This window comes from Anser anser (genome assembly GCF_964211835.1).
Source record: "Anser anser genome assembly, chromosome: 3".
In the NCBI taxonomy this organism is placed as follows: Eukaryota; Metazoa; Chordata; class Aves; order Anseriformes; family Anatidae; genus Anser; species Anser anser.
The window spans coordinates 118,470,049-118,489,072 of NC_139722.1; the positions used below are offsets into that span (position 1 = coordinate 118,470,049).

Genomic DNA, 19,024 nt, shown 5'->3' on the forward strand with positions numbered 1-19,024 from the left:
AGCATTTGCCAGTGGGAAAACTCCTGAGTTTCATGCAAAGGACTGTTTACCCGTTCCAAAAATTCCGTCCTTTAAATATAGTCGTTCTATTTTTTTCAGAGAAAAGTTACCAGGTATAATGGGGATGGTGAAAGTATCATCTGGAAGCAAGAATGAATGTAAATTATTGTAAACTTTAGAAAAAATACTGGTATCTCTTCTAAAGAAAAGCACTTTTATCAGTTTCTGTAAAAGCAATCTGATTGCCTGATCAGCTACCCTCAGTGGTTTGGAGGAAGGTGTATGGAAAAGCTACAGTGCGTGACTCTTGCCCATCATGGTGATATCTTAAACGTGTATCTTCAGGAAGGAAGAGGAAACATTTCTGGTACTGTCAGAGAACAAGAGTATTAATTATGACTCGGTGACTCAGTTTGTTCTCTGGTTCTGTGAAAGCTTTGGAAAGATGAGTACTGTGTGCTGCCTTGCCAAAGCATGCTGGCTCAGCACCACTGGCCAGGTCACCAGCTTCCTCAGGACTGCTGTGCTCATTTTGTGCTACAGATAATGTGGTTATGTGGGGAGGTGTCCTTTCTTTCTTCTTCATAGGTGCTCCAAGAAAGAGAGAACTTTGTCTTATGGAATGAAGATGGGGAATGCTTTTTTGTTTGTTTTTGAAGATGTGCTCTTTAAGCTGCTCTGTTATTCAGGGGAATGTATTATTCTGCAAAGCCTGGGCTCCTCTAAGTTGCAGGAAGTATATCAAAAGAAGGGCAGTAGCGAGTGATCTGTTTACAAAAAGCGTGTAAAAGTGCCATTTGGTTCTTTCACTATTTTTTTTCATTTCACAGAATGATTCAATCCCTCAAGACGACTTCACGCCCGACGTGTACAGAGTGTTCTTAAACAACCTCTGCCCTCGGCCTGAAATCGACCACATCTTTTCTGAGTTGTAAGAAAAGACACTGTTTGTTTTTTTTTCTCCACTGATTTTCTGGGCTAGGGATGGCAAAGTAGGTTATTTAGACTACAGCACCATGCAGCAACTGCCAAGAACAGTTTTCAATGTCAAGCAGGACTGTTGTTTAACCAAGGATCAAGGTTACCTCTTGTCCCAAGCTCTTGCTTCCATTTCTGATGGCCAGAGTTGATTCCTCTGGTCCTAGACAAGCACAACTGTCAGCTCTCATTTTGCAGTATAAATGAGGATAGTTTAGGCTTCCATGAAAGTAAAGGAAGAAGAGTAATAAACAATAAAAGCATGCAATAGGCATGAAGACATGTATAATTGCCCCCAAAAGCTTGATTAAGGGTTGCAAAAAATGTAGTAACTTTTAGGATTTGTGCTTCAGGAATTGCCACCATGAAATTAAATTAGCAACCAGCTAGAACTGAGTTCATACATTCAGTTACAAGCTATAAAGCTCATGTCATTCCACAGTGCTTCTGGCCCTTACAGCAAGTCACTGTACTTCCCTGTTTCAGCAGAGCCTAATCAATGGAGTCAGAACATGAAGCAATATGAAAGCAAAGTAATTTCTAAAATACATCCCGTTATCACCAAAGCAATTAGTGACTGTATCTTTGCAACATGAGCGTGCTCACTTAGTCTTCTTTGTGCTTATTTCCTCTCAGGTTTCAGAGAAAACTCAGCCATGACCTAGTTTGCTCCCATTGAACCTAGGGGTCGACTTCCTATTGCTTTCCTGCAGAGTAGAACTAGGCCAGTCCTGAGCGCTGTAGAAAATCCTAAGCATGTCACCTGGCTAGGAGCCTTCATGGATCTCCGTCTGGGTACAAACTGTACCCAATTTCTACTCTTTTTACAAACTCCAAATAGGCATCTTTTCATTTACTTTGCAGAGTGCTTAGCATTTTTTGTAGGTTTATAAAACAAGCAAATACTGGAATAATGAAGTCCGGGCTGCTGTTATCCAGCATTAAAACCAAATAGTTATGCTAGGACTGCCAGTGGAGTGTTTGCAGCAAGCTTGATTTGCAGCAAGATTGAATTCCAGATCGTATTCTCTTTTATTTTCTTAAATTGCTTTGTTCCAGGAATTCAAGAGGAATGAAAAGATTTTAACATTGCTCTAACTCTTGCCATTGATGTTAATAATGCTGAATGCTTCTAAAAATCTTAATCCTAGATGTTTGATGAAAAATGTTTGCCATTACATGCTGGCAAAATAAATTAGTTTGGAGACTCAATGGGACATTGTTTTATTGTGTTTTTTGTTGTGTTTTTTTTTTTGTATGATAATTTGAATTTTCTTTCAGTTTCCCTGGGAAATTACAGAACATTGAACATGATTTCAAGGAAACATATTTTAATTGCTTTGCTTTTGCTTTAATTTTTCCCTAGTGGTGCCAAGAGCAAACCATACCTTACTGTTGATCAAATGATGGAATTTATAAATCTTAAGCAACGTGATCCACGATTAAATGAAATCCTTTATCCACCGTTAAAACAAGAACAAGTTCAACAACTGATTGAGAAATATGAACCCAACAGTAATCTAGCAAAGAAAGGTCAGTGTTTTTTTCTGTTCTCACTGTACTCAGTTTCTGATTTAAAACAATGAATCAATTATCCTGCAGTACACAGTAAGGCAAGATTTGGTTCAGAATCATACTGCATTTCCAACTACCTGCTTTTGAATCATACAAGCCTGTGAGACATCACGTGGTTAATTTTTAAATGTATTTAGTTAGTATCAGTTTAGGAAGGATGGGCCGGTTTGGGTATTTATTTTTCAGTATGTGCAATTGATAGTTTAGAACAGTTGCTCTGGTATGCAAACTTCAGCAGAAACCTTACTGTCACAATGACTATCTGCTGGCATATGGAAGGTAAATTTTAAAGAAACAGTGGCATTGAAACTAAGATGATGATAATTCTATCATTGAATAAGTAATAAGTCTAGCCTTCTGCTTTCTTATAAAGTAGCATGCAAACTAAGATGTGAAAGTAGCTGAGTGCATATCATGCCAGAATCACAGAAAATTCCCTTTTGAAAATCTCGAGTGTTGTCTAAGGCATAACTGGGCATTTTGCCAAAAACAGTGAGAGAATTTTGTTACCACCGCCAGTCTTAAAATAGTATTGAATTTGTTTTTGCATCCTATTTTATTCCAATCCACATATCCTAATGATTACCCAGGCTTCTAGTGCATTTATACCTTAGAAATTTTAGGGGCGGGGGAATATCCCGAAAAGTAGATCTGACACAAAAAAAATATATATATTTTTTGGTCCAGAGACTTCAGACCCATCCTTCTAAGTTGCTAAGCATTTGCTGAGAGTTCCTGGGCACCCTGAACTCCATGTCCTCTGTCCTTTGAAGAATCAGGGTCAAAACAGCATCAAAGAGACAAAGCCTTTGAATCCTCAGTTAAATAAAACTGTCAAGGCAGGATCCTGGCAGTAGCCTGTTATAAATAGACCTTGCACTTCTACTGTGAGAAGCAAAAGTTCAATAAAGTATTGCCTGCAGCTTCTGACCCAAAGTAATTACATAGAGGCTGTTGCATTTGAGGTAGAAACTGCTGTTACAATTAAATAGTTATTTAAAATATCCCCCCCTCTTTGTACTTGAACCTTCTTCAAGTGTTGCATCTGATCCTACTTGTCTTCCCACTGGAAGGCTGCAGTTCTTTCACTCCCAGGCTAGGATCTCCTTACTGCCAAGTCTGTACTTCTCTGAAATACAGATTTAGGCAGCTAGGAGAGGCTGTTCTTCACCTTGTGCCTGAGTGCTTTCTCAGCCCTCTCTGTCCCCTGCATAGTTTGCAGGCTGCCCCTTACACTAGCATGGAAACACACGTCTGCACAGAAACAGCATATGGTATTTACTGTGATTAATAGAGAGAGCAGGCGGTGGGGCAGGTAATTCGTTAGCTGAGCTCTGTAAATACTTGCAAGTCATTTGCACGCTGCAGGGTATTTCACTCTCAAAACCTGACCTGGAAGAGGGTCTTAAGAGAATCTCTCAGGCAGCAATGCAAATTTCAGCTGTCTCTTCCCACGTTCTAGGTGGCTCCCTGAAGGCAACCTGTGGCTCTTGATACAGCCATCAACGTTATCTCAAAGCAAAACTCTTGTAATTTTTTTCATAAGCCTTCTTTCTTCTCTAGTTCACACAAGTTGTTGTTCCCAGAATTTTTGATGGAGGGGTAAATCCTACTTCTTTGTCATGCTTATGTGAGTCTGTCTTTTGACGTCAGTGAGAATACTAGCATGAGGAGATGAAAACACATTGTGACCTCCTCTCTCATCCATGTTAATATTAGAATATGTGCTTACCTTATTTCACTTCAGCTACAAGGAAATCTGGTACGTAAAAGATCATTCTTATTACTCAAATATTGGCACTTCATATAAGCCAAATGAAAGATTTATTAGAAAGAGTTGTGCTAACAGAACACTGAAGTCACAATGAAATCACTTTCTGACTAACAATGAGGAGAGAGCATGAAAGGAACCTCAGAAAGAAGTGTGTTACAATGGTATTTGCCAACACCCTCAAAGTAGGATCTGTAGGACTCTTCCAGTTTACCCTAACTTATATTGGTGCACACAATTGGTACAGGCACTTGCTCTTCTATAGGTGCTTCCCTTCCTGTGTATGATTTGTATTACTCTTTCAGAATCAGTTCTTGCAGAAAAGCCTGAGTTTATAAAGGAAAAGTCAGACCAGAGGGAGTTAATTTCTTTTTTGAGTTCTTCAAACTCATCCAGCAAACTCTCACACACCTGGCACAACCTGCCGGCCACCTCCATGCTGCAGACACCACCTCTTTATATGCACCCTGTCTGTCAGCTGAGCTGTGGCAACTGGCATGTTCTGCTAATTATGCCCCTTCCATAATTAAAGGAAATGGCTGATCGGGAGCAACATAGGGACGCAATATTTTCCATACTTCAGCTCTAAGTTGGGAATGCAGTTCGCAGTATATTAAATGAAGTGTAGGTGTGTGCTCAGTCCTACACTTGTGGAATAATTGCAAACAAACGCTGCACGTCTGCAAAATGTCACCAAAATATAACAGTGCATATTCAGAATAATCATTTAACCTTTTAATACACTGTTTTGTAAAAGGGATTGTCACTCAGACTTTCTGCTGTCGTAAAGGACTGTTCTTAGGCTGAATGGTAGGGATAGAAAACTGAAGTGGCACACTTCAGAGATGCTTTCCCTGCCACTAAAACTGTACTTGCTTGGACCATTGAGCAGAGATGTTATTTTCAGTAGACCTGAAGATGTTCAAACTACATTTAGATGTGGTCCACTATTACATACCCATGAACTTGTTAGCCTCAAGTTCCTACCTCTGCTGCTCAGGTATTCCACTACATTTCTTGTGGTGGTGTTGCTCAAGTCCCCTGATTTGCTGGGGCCAAGGTCAGTGGAGAGGTAGGGGTGGAAGCAAGATGTTTGGCCCCAGTACTGTCAGCTAAAATAGTAAGAACAGATACAAACCTTACAGTAGTGGGACCAGCAGCTAAAGTAGGTAGAAAGATAGCAGAAATCTTTATCCAGTATAGTTCTCTCAGAAAGCAAGGCCCAGCAGCTCCATGAAGAGAGATGGGCTTAGGGTCATTTCCACATGCTCCTTTGTGCTCCTGCGTTTTTAAGTGAGCTGGAAGGGGTCCCAACTAAACCACTCCTCAGGATTAACTGGGCACACCAAGAAACAGGAATAGCATAAGGAAGAGGTGAGTAGCATAGCAAGGCACACAAGGGAGAGGTAATGATGTGAGAGAACTGCATGATAAACAGCAACATGGGAAACCAAGTTACGGGTGGCCTAAGGATGATTTCATCATTGTTGTACAAGAGCAATGCAATTAAATAATTGGACTTTTGGAGCAGGGAACAGCAAGTTTTGCAGAGTTTGGGTTCAAGAAGCAAGCCAGAAGATCTGACAGCATAGTATATGTATTTGTTCTTTCCTGGCAAAGAAAAGTTACTCTTTGAAGTAAATCACAAATACAGGTCCAGAACAGAAGAAAATACCATAAAGAAATTTGAAAGCTGTGATTTAAGCCATTTCTTAAGAGTAATGAGTGATCTGAAGTTACTTTGTGGCGGTAGAGACTTTAAAGGCCTGGGTGCAAGCATTAGGAGATATAAATTGCCAGTCTTCATGCCAATTAAATCCTTTTTCTTCAGATTGTTCTAGAGTTTGAACCTTTGCACCTGCTCAGTGTGTGCGCATTTGTGCACACATGCCTGCACACAAGTATATTGTTTTGTTTCCATAAGCTGTCTTCCTGACCAGCTCTGTTCCTTATCTTGTGTCAGGTTAACTCATTAAAACATCAGATGCTTAGGTACAAACATGTACAGAAATGGTGAAGGTCTGACCACTTCCATGTTCATTTCTGTATTATTTCCATATTTAATTATTTAAGTGATCAATCCAGTGTTCTGACATCCCACTGAATTAAACGGATTCATGTTCAGCGTCCTCATGAAATAAGCCAAGCTCATTTGTTGTATTCTAACTTTCTGTAGTCCTTATCTAAACTTCCAATGCTTAAAATGACTTTTACAAAAGCCTGAAACAAATGTAGTGGCAAATGTCTGTACTTTTCAGGTCTTCTATAGGGCCAAAAGGCCTAGTTTTCTAATCATCTTTCACAAAGATGCACAAAATATGTATTGTCTCTATCTTTTTTCTCGGTGCAGTAGCACACATGCCAAGATGCAAACAGAAAATGAATTCTTGCAGTTCTCAAGGATTAAAAGTATTTGCTGAAAACATTTATGCTGTGGGAGTGAGATTTCATGTTTGCAACATGCAGAACATCCTGGCTTCAGAGAAATAAATCCCTTAAGCATATGATTAAGTTTATGGGTGGTGTGGGAAGAAAGGATAGTTATATAAAATCTCTTATGCTCCATTTCCTTGAACATCATATTAATTCTTTATTGAAACTTAATTCCCATAATTACCTATTTCCCAGCTTTGTTGAAGTGAAATTTCAGGGCAGAAACATGAGAACAGCTACCAGGGCAACTTCTAAGAGTGTGATGCACAGGCCTTAGCTGCTTCCACAGCAGAGACTCGATTAGATGATCACAATAATCTCCCACAGGAGCAATCCTTCAGACACATCAAGGAGTCCCGGTGCCCTCTGCCATTTCATCCTTGTGAAGACATTCTGGTCTGACCCTCAGCGAGGCGATTGCCAAAACTCTGAAAACAGAGCAAAACAGGCCGGGCAGGCACCTCTGGGGCCCTGTGGCACTGCTCATTGTCCAGGCTATTGCCAGCTTCCAGGGCTTTAAGGCAAGGAAGAAAAAGCCAACCAGAAGCCACATTATCTCCTTACATCTTCTCCATGGCAAAACTAGGAGCATCAGACTCCTGAAGAACCCTGTTACATTCTAACTGCTGAGCCACCTGGGGCTGGCCTTCCCGTGTGTGGCCTAAGGGCCTGCTCGCAGCAGTGCCCCTCATGGCTTCCACTACCCTGCTTGGACAGCAGTGCTAGACCTGCGCTTGTCCGATGGTTATATCTTCTCCTAGTGTGCTACCTAACTCAGTTCATAATCTGAGCACATCCACTATGTAACAATATTCTCTTTTGACTAAATGCTTGAGCACATCCACTATGTAACAATATTCTCTTTTGACTAAATGCTTCTTCTCTCATAGCTAGTTAAATGAATCTCTAAAGAGTGGTCACACTGACTGTAAACTTTTACAGCACTTGTCAAACACTTGACATCTCATAAGATGATTCTCATTTTCTGATTGCTGTTATAGGTCCTTTTTGGTACATGTTGCAGCTACACTAAAGTATTTTGAACACAGTAAGCAAGAGCTGTACGTAATATTTTAAACTTTTACAACTTGGCCCTTCAGGTACCTGTTAAAATCAAATACCAATGAGCTTACTGGATAAGGGCCCTAGGTCACTCAATTTTGATTTAAAATGCTGCTTGTGTTTCTGCACACTGTTAATGTATTTTTAGGGATTGTATATCTGGGATGTGATTGAGCTTTTGCAACATCAGCATGTTCATGGGCTTGACATCTACATAGGTTAAGCATATGGAGTAGTATTTTACTGTGGTTGAAGCAAGCTGCGTGATTAATGCTTTGTGTCATATAGTGAAGGAGATTAATGTGCTATGTATAGCATGCTTCCTTATCAGGTGGAGGCAGAAGGAAGTTCGTGGTACCAATGAGCAGTCTCTCACTGTCAGCAAAAACATGCTGTGTGGCTGTTAGGCCTGGTTAAGTAGCATCTTGTAATTCGGCATTTTCAAGCTACAAAGCATTTGCATTGATAGATGGCATAACTGCTAAAATGTGTTCCTTTTCTAGTTACCATGCTGATTAAGGGATGAGTGTTAATAAATCAGTTGCCAAGTTGTTAATTGGAGAATTTCTTATTTGCTTTCACTTTTAAGAAGGCTTGTACAGAAGTTGTTCAGGATCTTGCTACATTATGGATAGGAGATGGTACATGGATGCTGAATTTCAGGTGTCTCTGCTTGCAATGTCCAAGCTCCCAGGAGCGATGACCTTTGTTTCTAGACTCCAAGCATACAGAGCTATAGTCCATGTACAAGAAGAGCAATGAAGAACAGGGAAACGAGGTTTGCAAGGGAAAGGAGACATGAAAAAGCTGGAATTGTGCTGTAGCAATAAAATATATGCTTTCAATCATCCTAGTTGGTGAGAGCAAGAAGGAGGTTAGGTTATTATAAGCTATTTTTTTAAAAGTGTTTTTATAACTGAGAGAAATTGTCTTGAGTGTAATACAAGCTTTAAAGAGAGTCTGGAGGTGCTTTGGAGACTTTACTGGCCAATGGATCTGTACACCAGATTGAACTTAACTAGAGGTATTTTTAAGATAACTAATGGTATAAAGATGTTAATTTTTTCTCTTAAGTACTCAGTTGTTTAGGTTCTGCTACTGCCTGTTTTATTTTAAATGACCAGACCTTTAGATATGTGAAAGAAAAGACTTTTCCTCTTATGTTATGAAGTGTTTCTTTCTCTGGATTTTCCACCTATTCATAAACCTACACTTACTCAAAAATCCTATATGTCAGTTATAGTTAGACATGTATTTAGAAAGATGCTAGGGGAGCCAGTTTCACAACTCCCTTTGAATTTCAGTATTAATTCTGTTTTGCTAGTGCACATTTATTGGCAGTTGTGCTGTTATTTTTTTTTCCTTAAGTAATAAAACAAATTAAGCAATTAACATTAAATTAAGATACATTTAATTTTATGCAGCATTTACTACATGTGTTTTTCCTCACAGCAGCCTTAACACCAGGCAATATTCACTTAAGCACAAATGTGTTTTTCCTCCCTGAAACATCAATACATTTTAAACATTTTGGTCCCACCACATTAAATTCACCTTTTAGTAACTGCTTAAGAATAATTACACGTTGGAGTCTTTCAATGGCAGAAGGGGGTCATTCTCTAGGCAACAGATTTTAATGTCAAAAACAAGTACTGTGCAACTGCGGCTACACTTTTAGAACATCCTTCATAATATTTAAAGCATAAATTCTAATGTATAAACCATTCAGTCAAATGGTGGAGCTTTCTGGCTCTGAAACATTTGTAGAAAGTCTTCCAAAGTGGTTGAAACCCTTCAGCCTCCTAACTTAACATTGGATATTAAGAATATTTATCAAAAAGCCCATTAACTTTGGGATTTATAGTGCTTTCCAGCATTCCAGTTTTCAAGAGAAGAGCGCTTAGCATTGCTTCCCATTCTTAAATGGCAACAGAACAATAGATCCCAGTCACAATTTATTACTATTTAAAACGTATCAGCAAAACAAAAAGTCATAGCCTATCCCATGTCATCAGCTGCAAGTGCTAAGTTAGTAAGCTCGCTAGAAAGCCTTTCTTTTTTTTAAATATATATACATATATGCAGCAAAGGTTAGCATGAGTAATGTATCGCTAAAAATAAGTTCATGGAAACAATACTTGTCAAAATGAATTTGCAAAATATGCTTCTGTAATGCATTGTTTTTTCATTTTAGATGCTTTTTTTTTTTTTTTTTTGCATTACTAGAGACGTAAAATTCATTTTGGATCTTGCAATTGTTCAGAAGATTGTATCTCAAGTAGAAAAAAACAAATACTGTAGAAGTCTTTTAGAAAGTAAAATCTTCAATTACTATATTCCGTAACCCCCTTTTTTTATCCACTTTACAAGTGCTTTATTTTTATAATTTAACTGTACCATTTATAAAATGCAACAGTGATGCGGACTGGTAATAATGGATTTGGCAACAGTAAACAAAGGCACAGTAGTATTTGGCTTAGTAAAAAAGCAAAAGTTTTTACCTTTTGTTCTTTGGTTGCATTTTAAAAAGGTAGGGCCTGGCTTGGGTCTAAGACCCAGCTGCTTATGCATAGAGTTGGTTTTTGCTATTGCCGTCGAATTAATGATAGCATTCATCAAAATTATGTTTAGGGTTCCAGGGAGGGAAAGTTTCCTAATCTTCTGTATATAATACAGATACTTTGAAAGAAAAATGAGCTTTGCAGAAATGCATTTTGGGACTGGTATCTGGTACCAGAAATAGCTCCACTGATGTCAGTGAAACTGTGACGTGTGTCAAATGGACAGACACGTTGTGGAATTTGTATCTTCAGAGCTGCAGAGCATAAACTGATCCTGATAACGTAAGTTCAGCAGTCAGAGCAGACCTGTGCTAATATATAAACTGACCATAGCAGCAACTCCTGACCCACATCTTGGAAATGTGATAGGCCATCTAATGGACTCCTGCGTGAAGCCCTTTTGTAACACTGAAAATGGCTGAAAGAATCTGGGGTGACAGGACCACAAAGCCAACATCGGTAGATATTTTGGGCTGCATCATTCCCTTCAGCTGGAGCTTTTGCTGAGGGATAGGTAAAGAGAGTCTTAGACCAGTGCTGCTTTTCAAGGGTTCTGGAGAAACATTTTTCTGCTGCTGCCTGTCTGCATTGTGTTCGACTCAGCCTCAGACTATCAGAGCCCATAAATAGAAATCTTACTCTAAAAGTTAAACAGCTTCTTTATGCTTGTTGCTGTGCCACTGCCTCTTTTATGGAACACAGGGAGGTATTCAGTCTTAGCAGCAGGGTTTATTATTTGAAGATGAATATCAGATAAAGTTTACTTCTGAAAACATAAGGCAGCATAGACTCATGGGCTGAAGGAAACAAGTATAGATAAACGTTGAATAAACATTGTGGGTCTTGCCTCTTCAGTATGACTGCTACAAATGTAGTGCTCTGCAGCTGCAAAGGGCCCATAAGGACAAATGGAATAATAACTGCTGTGATCCAGTGGGTGAAATGTAGAACTGGTGGCAGAAGAGCACAGTTTTCTTGGCTCTGCCACAAATGAGCTCAACGACATTTGCCCATTCCCTTTCATGTGCCGTTTTGTTGTTGGTGGTTTTTTTGTGTGTTTTTTTTTGCCTCTTCCTTTGGTTGACTTGACTAAATAGACAGTCAGTCTCTGCCTTGAGGAGCTAACTTGAGTTAGCTTTGTGAGTCTTTCTGTGTGGATGGTATCTGTCATAACAGGGCTGTTAACATAGCTGAAGTATGTGTGCTACTATAATACAACCATATGAGGAAGTTTCCCTTATAACCTCACATGTAGTCATCTCCTATAACAATATCCTTTATTGCTGGATATGCTGGAATATAACTTGCCTATAAGTACCAAGGTTAACACTAGGGAGGCAGAAAGAAGTTGTAAGCTAAAGGACAATGTTGGCCTTAGAACACGGGAGTATCAAGTGGCCTTGAATAATTTTAGGCTGGAAATTAAGAGAAGTTTCCTAATGTTATGGTCTGGACAGTCTACCAGAGGTAGTAAAGAGGGCAAAAAAACCCACATATATATATGTAAAACTCAACTAGTTTACAAAAGTGTATAATGTAATGCCTGTAACTGCAAGACCAAGTTTAAGGAACAGATGAGGAAGTCCATTTCAAGGAGCTGAAGTTCCTTCTTTTCAATTTATTTGAACTGGCTTTGCACAACCATGCCTTTATTCTTTTCCAGTTCTTTTTAATTTAAACTCTCTTCTTCAACTAGAGGAGTTTCTGGAACTAAAAATATTAACTGTTATGAAGGCTTTTCCCATTTTTTTCGCACCTATAGAATGCTCATGCTCTTCTTTCTTCCCATTATACTTCAGAACAGCCTTTTTGGCAAGTGCAGCAAGAGCTTATGTTGTGAAGTATTGCCAACAAGAAAAAAGGTCTGTATTTTTAGACATCTTTTAATGCAACTTAGCAATTGGAAGTAAGCCACCATCTTACATTATTACATCTCCCAGGATCACTACGAGGCATTCTGCAGAGCATATTTTCCAGAGGTTTGGGAAGGCGGTGATGTATTCCAGTAGTGGCCTTCATTCAGGATTGTCAGAAATAACTGTAGTATTGCTGGGATTAATGGTATTTTTATCTGTCTGATTTAAAAGCTTTCCACTTATCTAGTTGTCTGCCTGTCATAGAAATCTGCCATGTCATAATGTGCTCATTCCACTGCTAGCTAGGAACTAGTATGAAGGTGTTTTTGTAGTGTTTTTACAGGTTTAATTGGATCTAAACTATCTGCCTTCTCATAGTCTGTAAAGGATATCTTGTCAGAAACAATTTCTTACTACATCTGTGCTGAAAAGTCAAGAGCAGCTAGAGAATGGGCTTGTGTCTGTAAAACCCAGTAACCCCGTAGCCTTTCTGTCCACAGTAATTGTTTTAGATGATTGCAGCTTGGGGCTCAAAGTGTTCAGAAATAGCCAAGCTTAAGATGTCAGCTGGGAGACTGAGGTGTACCTCACTGTGTTCTGCCTTTGCTTCATCTGTCCTGGTGTAATGAATGAAACCAGCCCAGGTCCTGGGGCCCTTAGCACCTTCTTCTCCTGGATCGTGCTTCAGACCTCAACCAAAGTCCAGAGTAGCACATATGTTTTCATGTAAACTGCAGTTACAATGAGAGAATGGATCCTAAGGACAGATGGTGGGAACATCTTTTATATTGCTGTATTGCTCTGCGTAGTTTTGCAATGTCAGCTGAAATCATCCAGATGTAGTTCTATTGTGGCTTTTAATAGTCAAGGTCCCCCTCTTGGAAGAGAATCTGGAAGGCAGTAGCTGAGGCTTGCTAATGTAAAGACTGCACAAATCAGACCAGCTCTTTAAAGAAAAATTGAATTTGGAAAGGGAACAAAAAAGAAAAAAGCGGAAACCTAAACGCCTGCCAAGGAATAAACTGCAGTCCCATGTGGTTCGCTAGATAGCTTTAGATGTAGAATTTCTTAACAGTCCAACTTGGAGATGATGTTGATTGCCGTTTCAGTCTTGAGACTTAGGAGAGCATGTTTGCTTATCTACACCAGAGTGAGATTTTCCCCCACTCTTTAAAAATAATGAAATCTTCAGATATGTGTGCTAATGTTGCATAAACAGTTTTGGTTTAAAGAAAGCTATCTGTGACTGAATAGAAAACAGTGTTGCTAAGCTGAGTGTGGAGTAAAGTGAAGCCTAAAACATTATTACAGCTTTGTAAGTACAGTCATAAAAAGTTTTGAGGGTTTGATTGACTAAGAAGTTAGATACATAACTAAAAAGCAGAGTATCTGTAGATAGTTGGTCCATCAAAGGACCAAAAAAGAACTATAGGAGTCACTTTGGATATTGTATGGAAGAATGAGCAGAATGGGAAATACCCTAATGTAGCATTCAAAGTGAAAAGCACAAGTATGGGATACCACCAGTGACAGGAGCCTTTGTGTAAACTTAGTATTCCAGTAAAGTAACAAATAAGAAAGTTCACAGCACACTGAACATAGAAGATATCTATCTATACATATCTATCTGTATATATCTATACATGTATAGTTATATAGGGATCTGGTTGAATGTGTGAGATAAAAGACTTGTAACACAAACATACTTGATTCAAGATGTTGGACACTTGTCTGTTTGTTAGCTATCATAGACATATATTTATATATATGTGCTATTTGCTATTAATAAAACAGTAGTTTACAATATAGCAGGTTACAGTCACTGTGCTCCTTAACACATCAACTCTGCTTACCAGTGTTTCTGAATTGTGGCCATGCTTTGTTACAGCAGAGGTGTTTAAAGCTGCTATAGAGATTTAGAGGATCAATATCCATTAAAATAAATGCATTTCCAACATTTAGATTTTGAGGAAGAAAAAATGTGATTAAAATCTTGAAAGAATGCTTAAAATTCCATGCCTGTATGTGTGTGTTGCTGTTTTCTAGCACTACTAGTGAAAAATACATATATTTCATAGGCTTTAGACCCCTTCTTCTGTGGGTGTTTGAAAAGGGCTAAAACAACCTGTGACTTTAAGAACTTGTAAAATGGATGGCTCGTACCAGCAGAGAAAAGTGAGGTCTGGAAACTTTCCTTTCTTCTCAGGTGAAACTCCATCTTCCTTTTCCTTTCAAGGTGGCAATGTCCTTGGCATGCTTCCAGAGTTTTGATTCTGACTGAAAATGCTCTTTGTTATAAAAACATGTTTTGCTATTTGGGATGGATTGCATGAAAGCTTATAGGAAGTATTTCTTCCCTAAAGCAAGCTAAGTGTCTTGAGCTGGAGTACTTCCTCTAAAATCCATTCTTAAACCTGATTTCCATTTGCAAACATTTTATTGAAAAAAATTTGTATCCAGTGTTAGCTTTCACTGTGCACTTGTACAGAGGATAAAATGGATGTGATAGCTTCATTAGAATGACAAACATTCCTGATTCAAACATATTTAATTCTGCTTTACTTGCTTGATGATCCTTACTCTGCAAAACATTCTAGATCTTACTGTCCTTGGGCATGTGATATTTCCGCATGGATTAACTGATACTGAGCAAGCTCTTTTATGTACACTACTTAAGCACAACATGTTTACCTTCCAGTGTTTTCCCTCTCTGACTGCTTGCCATTCAGTAAACATTTATTTCCTATATTGTATAGGAGATACCATTTTCTGTTTATATTCAGCTTTCCCTGTGTCCTACTACAATATATCCATTCAAGGGTAGAGCAATGAATCTTGCTCTTTCTTCTTTCTTACTGAGTAAGTTTTCTAGTGTGATCATTTTTTTTATTTTTTTTTGCCATTAGAACATGTTGCCAAAGAAAGCTTGTTTTGGTTTGTGGCCAAACATTATGTCCATTAAATCTGTAGGGTTACCTAGGTCTGTAGGTTAAGTTTAGTTATGGATATGTATGTTGATATATTTGATGCCATGTATGTTTACCTCTTTCGTCAATGATTTGACAGTAAAATGCCCTGCCAATCAAATACATTTTTTCCAACTACTATTTTTGATGCAGCTACACATAGGTATATTTCTGTAATCCCTCTCTTCTCTGCTTTTCAGGATGATGGATTTCTAGGCATCTTCTTCCCAATTCAGCTCCCAATTCAGCAATTTTGGATTGCTCTTTGCTAGAATTATTAGCTACCATTTTGCATGTTCTCATTTGATTTCCTTCCCATTTACCTGGTTCAGCTTTATCATCTTGCTTTGATAGCAGCTCCCAGATAACTGTCTGTTCTTTAAACACTATGTTGTTGATTCTACTTTTTCAGATTATTATAGGCTGTATAAAAAGCTAGGCCCACTGCTGATCGGTGTGGCAGTTTCAGGACTTCTTTCATGAAGTTCCGCTTTCAAATTCAAAGAAATCCTGATCTTCTGACCTCAGCTTGCTTCTATCTGTTCTTTCTGCGGATTAGTTTTTCCAATAAGGAATAGTTTGAATTTAGAAACTCTATTAAATGCTTCACTAATAATCATATATAGCAATTCAAATGTATTGTCCTTCCTCCACTTAGTTATTAATTTGATAAAACTGTCTTGACTAGTGTGAATTTTGCACCTTGCTGGTCATGGAGAAAATTGCTAAAATGGAGGAGTTACTGGCTTCCTCTTCCTGTTGTCTGTAATTTATGGTTGTGGTACATAGATGTTCTGAAATATCTGCAGATCCTGAACTGAGGACTGAAGCTCTTTTCTATCCCAAGGGGTATTTGTAAAATAGAGCAGCAGTGACTTTCTTGAAGTAACATCCAGTAACACAGTTGTAGGGTTCTGGCATCTGGTCTGGGCTGACCTTGTACCATATTCTCTTTTTGTGATGACTGTGTTTAAGAGGATGTTACTTGGATGATGCAGTCCTGTCCTTACCTTGTTTACAACAGTCAGTACAGACAGAAATTCCAGTTAAGCCATGACAATATTATAACAGCACGTGTACTTGGAAAGCTGAAAAGGTTTCAGCATGAATTCCAAAAGCACTTGGATGCAAATGCTGCAGAGTGGCAATGGCACGTTGCGTCCCACACTGTGAATTTTATGTGAATTCGTCCTTGTAAACTTCTCTACTGGTACACAGAACTAGCAAGCATATAGTAGCTAATGTGTGCACAGTGTCAAGAGACACATCAGGGGTATATGCATCCTACTTTACACCGGGCACGAGAATTTTAATATCTAATGAGCTGTGAAGTGCAGAGCTGGTTGGTGGAATGTAATTCCCAATGGGACATGTTGTGCAGATCTCTCACAGGATTATCAAATACCTTTTATACTCGGCAGATTTTAATCTTTGACTTGAGACGACTTGTTCAGTTATACGGGATTACAGAGAATGTGATTAAAGTTACAGATTGTGTTGGAATAGACCTGATTTCGCTGTCAAACAAAATACCGTGGTAATTCTGTGTTGCTGGCTGGGAGATATGAGGTGCCAATTAATTGCTTCTTCTCCTTTTTTTGTTTGTTTGTTAACTTTTTTACTTTCATAAAATCTCTTGGCACAATTGTGCCTACCAGTTACATCATAAATGAGTAGATAACAGCATGGGCATAAACAAATGGAAAGCTCTACTAAATTTGCAAATATATGGAAGGAAATGTTCAAGATCTGTGCAGCCAAACTTGTTAACTGCTTACAAACAAATGCACATCTTGTCATACAAAACCTCTGCAAATGTTAAGGGACAAACAAAGGCTGATTTTAAAGTTGCAGGACTGAAGTGCAAAGAAGAATGATCAGAGAAGTGGTCTTTTCCATTGTCTGTTGTGCCTCTCTGTTTTGCTGTCCTACTGTGTCACAAGACTGCCCAAAGGACTGGAAAACTCCTGGGGACAGACCTGAGCCTGCTGAGGGTCAGGGGAAAATCAGGTAGCAATCAAGTAGCTGTGCATGCAGCTTGTCTGCTGAAATAAGGGGACGAAGTTTGAATCAAGCAGTTGGTTTGAGAAGTTTGCAGGATTAGCTTTACTTTTCTATTTCCTCCAGGCACACTACTGGGGTTTTGACTTCTATCCTATGCCTCTGCAGAGGGCGCTAACCCAATGAAGAAGCTTCTTCTAGAATCTCAACCCTACTTTGAACCCTCACGTCTCTTATCTTATTCTTGGCATGGTGCTGCAGGTGTTGAGTGAGCAGGGCTTTGTTTATATCCTTTAGTTGTTGAGCTGGCAAGCTCCTAAGGATCCACAAGCATTTCCACATCCAGAAACTGGATGAGCTGGTCATGCTGGCACACTGGAGAGGTTGGGAAAGCAGGAAATTGTCAAGTTACTTATGTCTCGTTAAGACAAAGATTGTTGTGTCCAAAGCAGTCTGTGCTTTTGCCAGCCCTGGAAACCACACATGAACAGTTTTACATGGGGTTATTATCAATATCTAGGATGGCATGGGAAACTGCAAAATACTCTGGCCCTGCACAAGGACTGCCAGAGGCCTCTGATAACAAAAACGAGGTTCTCTAGATCTTGTCAAAGAGGATTATTAAGAACCTTACAATAACACAGTAAGTCTTCAACTAGAGAAGTCTTTGAGAAGTATATACACAAAGTATGGTGCATCCTATCGACCAGTTTAATTGATGGGCTGAAACTCCTGGTCCCTGACAAATTTACAAGTGCCATCTTCTAGGAGTGGGGAAATTCCAGGTCTCGTAACCTGCAGAAGAAAGCAGTTTGATTGATTAGTGTTGACAATATTGAAGAACCATAAGAGAGATGAAATGAATCAGTGGATTCGCTTCATTACCCCTATAGATTTTGTGAATTTTCAATAGGTCCTTCACCAGAAGTATGCCACCTTCCAAGAAAAAGGATTTGGGATGACAGAAGTGACTCCTCTTGTCTTTTAGAACTTACAAATGTTGACCACAGAAGACCCCTGTTTCTTACAGGCAAAGTAACAGCTAAATTTTTACATCGTTTTCTTTCAACTGCCATCCATGAACATTTGCATATTCGATCCAGTGTAGTAGATCTTGAAAAGTATGTGAATATGTAGTTGTAGGTGATAAGGAAATTTTGTGATATACTCAGAGCTTGCCTCTACAATTGTATTTGTAGTCCTCCCCCCCTTTGTTTTTTTCTTCTTCTTTTCTCCCTTGTAACCATTTTGAAGCAATCAAATGGAGCCAGGGAGGCAGAAAAAGATCAAGCTGCTGCACAAACACTTCATGTTTCACTTAATGATGCTGATCGCAGACTGGGAAATTCAATAGAATCTGTCAGTGTCCCTATTAAATATATTATCTTTCTAGTAGGAAATCACTCCTCTTTACTACCAAATTTTCCTGAAAAACTATCAAGTTTAGTTGTCCGCACTTGACTGTAAATATGGTGGTTTTTCTTTGATCTCTGCATTAATTTCACCACCAAGCACGTTGTGTGGAGCTATTCAGGGTGTCCTGTGGAACCTCTTGCTAACAAGCTGCTTCACTCTTTGCTGCAGGTGAAACACTGAGGGCATACTTGGAGTCCCCTATATGGGCTTCCTTTCTGCAATGAAGAATGAGGTTTGGGTGGGACAGTCACTGACAGACTTAGCACCAAGTGACTGGCAGATGAAGTTCAGCTTCCAAATGTTGAGACCGAGGGGGAGAGGGGAATTGTAGGCATGCCACTCAAGGACTATTTGGTGTGTGCAACTAGAGTGAACGCAGCATTTAAATCTGCAACACAGAAAAGT

At 39.0% G+C, this 19,024-nt stretch overlaps 1 protein-coding gene across 11 annotated transcripts in view; it reads left to right on the forward strand.

The window, feature by feature from the left end:
• The window catches only part of PLCB1 (phospholipase C beta 1), a 415,451-nt gene that overhangs the window by 270,655 nt on the left and 125,772 nt on the right, over positions 1-19,024 (forward strand). For all 11 annotated transcript variants that reach the window (XM_083828903.1, XM_083828908.1, XM_083828906.1 and 8 more), the window contains 2 exons: positions 831-931; positions 2,345-2,511. In XM_083828903.1, coding sequence (XP_083685029.1) covers positions 831-931; positions 2,345-2,511 — 268 coding nt within the window. The remainder of the gene's footprint in view (positions 1-830; positions 932-2,344; positions 2,512-19,024) is intronic.